This window comes from Anopheles funestus, chromosome 2RL (assembly GCF_943734845.2).
Source record: "Anopheles funestus chromosome 2RL, idAnoFuneDA-416_04, whole genome shotgun sequence".
Lineage (NCBI taxonomy): Eukaryota > Metazoa > Arthropoda > Insecta > Diptera > Culicidae > Anopheles > Anopheles funestus.
In genome coordinates, this window is record NC_064598.1 from 77,393,581 (window position 1) to 77,401,163 (window position 7,583).

General features: G+C 40.6%; 1 protein-coding gene across 2 annotated transcripts in view; it reads right to left on the reverse strand.

The window, feature by feature from the left end:
* Positions 1–4,660, reverse strand: part of LOC125763901 (tubulin monoglutamylase TTLL4) — a 73,081-nt gene extending 68,421 nt beyond the window's left edge. For both annotated transcript variants that reach the window (XR_007418419.1, XM_049427589.1), the window contains exon 1: positions 4,625–4,660. Coding sequence is in view for 1 of the 2 variants with exons in the window: in XM_049427589.1 (XP_049283546.1) it covers positions 4,625–4,645 (21 nt within the window). In the remaining variant the exon portion in view is untranslated. The remainder of the gene's footprint in view (positions 1–4,624) is intronic.
* Positions 4,661–7,583: the final 2,923 nt, after the last annotated feature.

Below are 7,583 nucleotides of genomic sequence, written 5' to 3' on the forward strand. Positions count from 1 at the left end.
ATTTTCTTGGCCTCTCTGTGTGTATTTGCTTGCATATTCTAAGGTGTCGCCGTTTCGCTTCGTCCACGACGCCATTTGTCATCGTTTTTTTTCTTAACCTGGACAGAAAGAAGACGAAAATGATAGTGAAGGGTGTAAGGGCTTCAGTTCACTTCCGTCCACCATGAAGCGCCCTGCCCTTTGCTTCATGATCGTGCGCTATAAAGCAACATTTCCACATAAATAAATAAGCTTTTGTCATGAGACGATGTGTCGTTTTTTGTTCGTCGCTTTTCTTTTACAATTGCCTTGTGCAATCTTCACGCGGTGTGTTTTTGCCCCGTGTGTGTACATACAGTTGTGTTATGTTGTGGCGGCAAAAACACGCTCTTTTCTTTGCACAATCCATGCAAAAGAAATCACTGTTCACACAATGCACATATGTGGGATGCAATTTGAATAGTATTAGCGAGTGGAAAATAATAATATAAATGGGTATTAGGGTTTTTTTCTTTCTCACCAGCCTAATGCGAATTGTCGGGTGGATGAAAGTGAAGCAGTACAATTGAATGTTTAGTATGTATAGAAGAATTAAACCTGTTTGCTCCGAGTGAAGTTCGGATTCGTGAGCTTTGCTATAATGGTGGAAAAGAATAATGCAGTGTTAGGTTGTGGGATTTTAAATTTGTTTGTGTTGGAGTATTTATAACGTTGCAGGTATTTTATTAAATGTTAATAAAATATTTAACATTAATTTTTAAACAAATGTTCTATCCAAATTTAAGCAATAACGTCCTTCAAATTCTCTGCTCTTTTGAACAAAGATCTAGCAATTTTTGAAGTACTTCGAATAAGGATGTTGGTATGGTTTAAGGATTAAAACAGTATTAGGTTGAACAAAATAGGGTATAACATACAACCATAAACAACCCGCATTCCTTCCAAGAAATCGCTTTTTTTGCTTGCATTTGAATACAATTTCAGCGTCAGCTTTTTCCCCAAGTACAACAAGCAATTTTGTGAGGTCTCTTTAGGGAATCCTCAAGGTTTGTGAAAGAAATCAGGGCAATTGTAAGCAATGGGTTGGTAAACATAACACACCCATTGAAAGTGGATTAGCACATTATTTGGTGCGGGCATGTAAGGATGTCAACGTATTCCTAGAGCACCAATTCTAGCAAACCTTGAGAAATAAATCCGGCTGTGTTTGTCGTCTTATGTCATTGAATTTGCTGCAGCTAAGCTCACTCTGGTACGTTCTGCAGGTTGCACTTGAATGCGCTCATGTTGCCGTTAAGATTAGACGATGCAGAAAACTAATTGAGAATCGATTACGAACCCCAATTTGGGTGTATTGGGCAAGGTTCGTTAGAGTGGAAGAATCGAGAATGCGGGTTAGGAAAGAATGATGAGGTCCTTCAGTGAGCTTTAACGTGCTTACATGGCTATATGCTGCGAAGGTTAAACCATATCCTGCAGGAACTCGTGGACGTGTTGATGGTGGTGTGTAACAGCATGATAATACCACTTGAGACTGTCACAAGGCCTCGGGTTCGGTGGCTTAGTTGCTGGCCCAGCTAAGCATCCCCTGAAGCGGTGGAATTTGGTCGAGTAGATCGGGTATTTAATCGGGTGCACAGATTATGGTCACCGAGGTGCTTGGCTTTAGAACACTCGTCGTTGGGTGGGTTTTGGAGCGAATTTTGAAGATGGCAGATGTGCAAGAAGTACAGCCTGAGGTGTCGTTGAGGTCCCCGTGTGTCGAGTGTTAGTGAGATGAGATTATTAAATTATTACGCATTTTAAAAAAGAACTGTTGCACAAAACAAGAAGCAACACCGCATGCGTGTTGAAACCTTAACCGTATTTAAAGTCCCTGATACCAGCTCGTTACGAGATCGTTCATGGTACGGTGAAACGATGAGAGGGATAAAAACTGGAGCATTTAACAAGTTTGAAACAAGAATTAAAAACGTGTTAAACCATACCGGGAAAGGGTGGTAGCATCACACGCTGTGGACGTAGCTAATGACGGGGACTTAACGTAAAGGTGTCTCCTGCAATGGGCCTGCTGCTAGGGGATCGTTTCTCTCTCTCTTTGGAAAGGAAAAAAGGGGTAAACAACACACACTCACACCAGCACAGCGCGCCCCGGGATTAACTGAAAGTGAGTGCTAGGAAAAGGAATTAGCCTTCATAGCAGTCAGGGCATTTCGAACCTGGTAAGCGAATTGTCACTGAAACCGTGTATTAAAATCGAGGGATAAAAAAGGTGGGCTTACCATTCGGTGAACTGTGACCGAAACCGGAAAGGTGCAAAAGGGAAAAACAGACGGTTCGGAATCAATATTAAAAGGTAATACAATAATGATAAATGGTTACAACTGCCGGAACAACCGGATGAGAGGTCGATCGAATTATTGACAATTTGTTGATCAAACAGATTGTCGGATTCGGACGGTATATCGTTACCTTGTCGCAGGATTAGAACGCTTCCCAGAGGGTTGCTTTTCAGCGCTGGATGAAGCAGTTTTTCCAGCGCGACACAAGGCATGGGACTTGAGTAAACAAAGCAACATGGCAGTAGATATTACACTCTCTGTTTGCAATATTTGCTAAATTGGGAGACAAAGTTTCAGAAAGTCAAACATTGTACCAGCGACCAGGATGAGAAACTTTTACTCCCCATGGTTTCTTTGTGATGTGAATTTCCAGCTAAAAACTAATCAGTGAACATTCATGTTAGTGAAAGTTAAGCTTTGTCCAAATAAAGGTGCAATATTTTGTTGGTAAATTACAAGCCAGTAAACACTTTCCTCACTGGAAATGGTTCTAGAAAATAAACATCAATGCGATAGGATTAAATATTGGTGACAATGTGAGAAATCCTGATGAATGTCCTTGAGCAGTATGTCATGATCGATACGCATGGAAAGGAATAAAGTTGATGAGTTTGTTTAGCAGATGAATTGATCGTACATCGACGGAAATGAAGGATCAAGAAGATGCAATACGAAAAGTTTGACATTTTGATGTAGGATCGGCCGGATGTTGTCGGTTAAAAGATATTATACGAACGTAAGAACATCGATCATGTTTTGACGTGAGGATCTTTGATATCAAAGAAAAGATAATGGGAAAATCTATTTCCGTATTGAAGATATGAGTTACTTTAACTCAAAATGCACTTTATTAGCATATTCTAAAATATTTACCAATCATATTTTATTTTTTTAGCATCAAAATTTATAACATATTCTAACTTCAAATAGCATCAATCGTTTTTATATATTTTGATGCTGACACAAGATAAATCAATAAAAAATTCTGCTCGTTTCATAAAGCTTGAAACAAATCACTCACTCCTTCACACCAAAATAGCGGCCCTTTTTCCCTTTTTTTCAAACGGCTGATTGTACTAAATTGCATTCGGTTTATGGTCATTAATTTACATGATTCAGGAGCAACGCTACAACAAAATAATCAATCCGATAGCCCAACCGAAAGCCGATCGCGCACCGTTTGATCGTCGATCGGGAAAATAGTGGGAAGTCGTCGATCGAACGTGTGCACTGTGTGTTTGTGTGAGGGAAAACATCAACTCACTCGCCAGTCCCGGTGTTTATCATGTCCGTTAGTTTTTGCTATACGCCACCCTATACTGGACCCGTTTTTCGATGCTCGAAAGCTAAAGGGAGTGAAATCTCCGCACCGGAGCTGGAGATTAGCGAGGATGAGTCGGATGGTTTTGTTCTCTGGTTGTAGTACGATTCTTTCTCGATCCGTTTCAATCAAGTTTCGGTTACGCCGGTCGGAAATGGGGCCTCCCCTGATACAAATTACAGACTAATTAAGAGCACGGGCACACAACTGAACCATGGTGACGGTGGCGGCTGGAAGCATCCACAAAGCACCCGGATCGGGCAGAAGATGGCGCTAAGACGTTGGCACGGATCCAACAAACAAACATGCGTTAAGTGGGTGGGGAGGCAAGGTAAAGGGTGTGTTCCAGTGGGCGGTACAACAGGAAGACAATGTTATGTTCTGACATTACGGAAAGGCGGCTTACCCTTTTTTTTGGTGTATTTGTGTATGTTTATGGTGAAGCCCGTGTGAACAAGGTTCTGTAGTACCGGTGAATACGGTGAAATGAATACGACGCCGATCGTCGGCGTCAGTAATTGAATGTTTGCAGCCGATATGCAATTATGCTGCGCTACTGCACTGTGCGGCGTTGTAATTAAATGATCTGTATTGTGGAGATGAGTTAGGTGGAGATTTCTAGGATTTTACCGTTAGTGTAAGTGTACGGTAAGAATAATCAATATATTGCAAGGTGTGTGCAACAAGAACATTTTTTTTGTGTTATTAAAACTATTTACTATTGAGCTATAAAGCTATCATTTTAAACGAGAATTAATAGTTTAATAGTATCCACTTTAGTAACTCATCTCATACATTTTAAGGTTTATCTATGAAAGGTTAACTATTCTTGGTCGGTATGAATGAGGTTAGGTTGGTGTTGTGTAGTAATTTATAGGTATTAGAACTTCATATTTCATTGAAAGAATTAATTTTTGAGCTTCAAAGCATCAAAATATCAATTTTTTAAATAATCGATTGATAACTTATATGAATTTCTCACCAGAATTCCGCGATACCACATTGAGTTCGATGAAGCTGAAAGAAAAGAAAAAGAAGGCATTAAAAACATCTTACAAATAGTCAAAGTTATTAAGGAAGAATTTATATAGGAAGAGATTCTGCAGCTAGATGTCCCCTGACAGGCATTGCCCACCAGCAGAGTATTGCCACCCAGAAGCCTCAAAAGCAACTTAATTTTGAACGACCCGTTAAGATGCACTGCTATCTTTAGGTAGCTGATGGGCTCAAACATTAATTACTACTAGCCGTGAGGTCTCGCAGCTCTCGAGCCGGTACGCAAGGTGTGGGTTCTACGGAAAACACCTCGAGCAAGGTTGATCGTGATGACTCATACGTCCACAACCAATCACAATCGAATGGAATGTAATGGGCGACCGTTTAGGTCCCGTAATCTAAATGACATTCTTGTGGAAGAATTGCTGAGCTGCTGTTGCTGCAGCAATTTCCCACCGCAAGAAGGGAATGATTTGTTGGTGACCGTAAGTTTTCTTTTCATTTAAACATTGTACCCTTTGCATTAGCTTCAACACGATCGACCAGATAGTGTGCACACGGTTAATAGAGCTGGGCTACTTATTTGTACCAGTGCTACCGGGTTTTAGGGTGCAGATAACGCATCCTCATGACTCCTTTTTTTGTTGTTACCCGTATGTACATTCCACATTGAGGAAAGGATAAACAAAACAACACACCCGTCATCAGAAGATCTAAGATCGGTGTAATGGGCCATTTTCATTCCATTCTTGCTCGGCAATGGTCTACATTGTCGGATGTTTCTTGTTGCAAAGGATTGATTCTGAAGCAAAAAGGAAAATCATCGCAGTCGCAATAGCTTGATATCTGATATTTTGCTTTCTCTTCCCAAGATGAGTTGTTTGCCGGCTTCTGGTTTTAGGTCGGAAGAAGTCCTTCAAGGCATCCTTAAAGTGAGGAAAGCCGGTAAGAAAGCCGGGAACATGGTTTCGAAATAAATCTCCTATTACGTCGGAATGGTTTTTTCATTCTTTCGTTCCTGTCGGTACATTTTGACCTTTTTTTGTGTGTGTGCCATAATGAAGATGTTGCTGTTATCAGATCGGAGAAATGCAACGAGTGCAAAGGACTTTTCTTCCGAACATTTCTCTTGCAGCGAAAGGTTTGTAACAAGGACAGTTGGTTCCGATTACAAGACAGATTGTTGGAACGGAGAGCGTCATTTCTGGGGTGGGTGTGGAACATGTTTTGCAGACATTGAGGTTAGGATGTTTTGTTGCGTTTTTTTTGGGGGTAAGTTAATCCAGTGGAACCGGAGCAAAGTATAAGGTTTACCAAATGTGAAAAGTATGTGTTTCTGATTGTTTTATGTTGTATTCTACACAATTTGTTTATTTTGTGTTCTGGTAGAAAGTTCTTGACAAAATGATGTTTTTTTTGGCATTTATAGATTACCTCTTCACCAACAATTTAGTTTCAGGGTATTAATGTCTTTATTACCAAAGACAAATGATAAATATTGCTTTAAAACCAAAACTCTGATCAAAGAATCAGGGCTGAAAATTATGCAGCAATTTCGTATCAGTGTTTATCACAGGTTCATTGATCGTTGAAGATTCTTCACCTGTAAGCATTAAATATATGATGTAATAGTAAATAGCAACAAAAAGTCTAACAGATTCTTCTTACATTAACACAAAGTGTTAGAACCTGTCTGCCATAAAATCACGGTGTGATAAAGATATCACCAATCGGAAAACACTTCTGGAAGGGCAGACAATCCAAGCGTAGCGAGACACATCATTCGAACGATATGTAAATGAGCTTTATGCCTAGCAAAGGTATATGATTATGTCTGAATGCTATCTCCACCAGCAAAAGAAAATAAAGACAGAAGGCAATGGCACGATCGATTCGTAAAAAATAACGAAGTTTAAAAGATGCCAGGAAAAAAGTTGGGGACGAGAGCCGGAGACACAACGAAAAAGGGAAACACAGCCAATCCAAAACGGAATTGGGCTCAAAATCGCTCGCACCACGTGAAAGCTATCATCGTGCCCGGTTTGGTTTGGACCTGGGTGGAAGGAAATTAACTTGTAGCCTATAAACAGATAAAAATATTTAGATAAAATGTCGGCATCAACGGCACCGGGTCGGGCGACGGGTTTCGCTGGTAGTCAAATCGCCTCATCGTCGGAAACCATAATCTAATCGGAATAGATGGAAATTGAAAACAAAACAACCCTTTAACCCGAGAGGGGGAGAGGGAAGAGGAGGGCAGCCATGGTTTAACCAGGTGAACGGTAACCGCAAAACCAAATTCCTCATCTGTCTCCCACCGGGACCGGTACGGTGTTTGATGGAGGCAAAAATTGATAAGTCATTGGAATTTTTTATCGAAGAATAAAGATTCTTCTGTAGCAATGGCTTATGTAGGACGATTTGAGAACACTGTAGTGGCAGCTTTTATTATAAAAACGTAAAATAAATTTAAACTAACAAATAATTTGCTAAAAACCAGGGTTTAAATATATTTTATATGAAATATCTGCTTGCAAAATTTACAAAAAATATATTATTTTGAGTCTCGTAATAAAAAATTGTTCCATGAAAATTTCATATCGCTAAATAGTGCCGAGAATTTCGCGGGTTCCATCATGGATAGCCTAACCAACTGGTGAAACAGGCCTCAGCCCCCGGAAGATTCTTAAACTTAAGCTCCACAACTCTACACTCCCTCGGCAAACCCTTTCTCAGCAATATTTGACGTCGGCAGGAACTTTGGAAAATACCGTGACCGACCGAACGGGCCACCGATCTTCCTCTTCCCATCCCAAAAATAACCGATTGAGCCGTTTCGGGAGCTCAGCAGCCCGTCTTCAATCGCAGGGTAAAGGGCGTAGGAAAGGTGCGCTGGGTGCTCTGTTGTCGGCTTAAGCCTGCGCATGATTTATCCGAACCAGCAA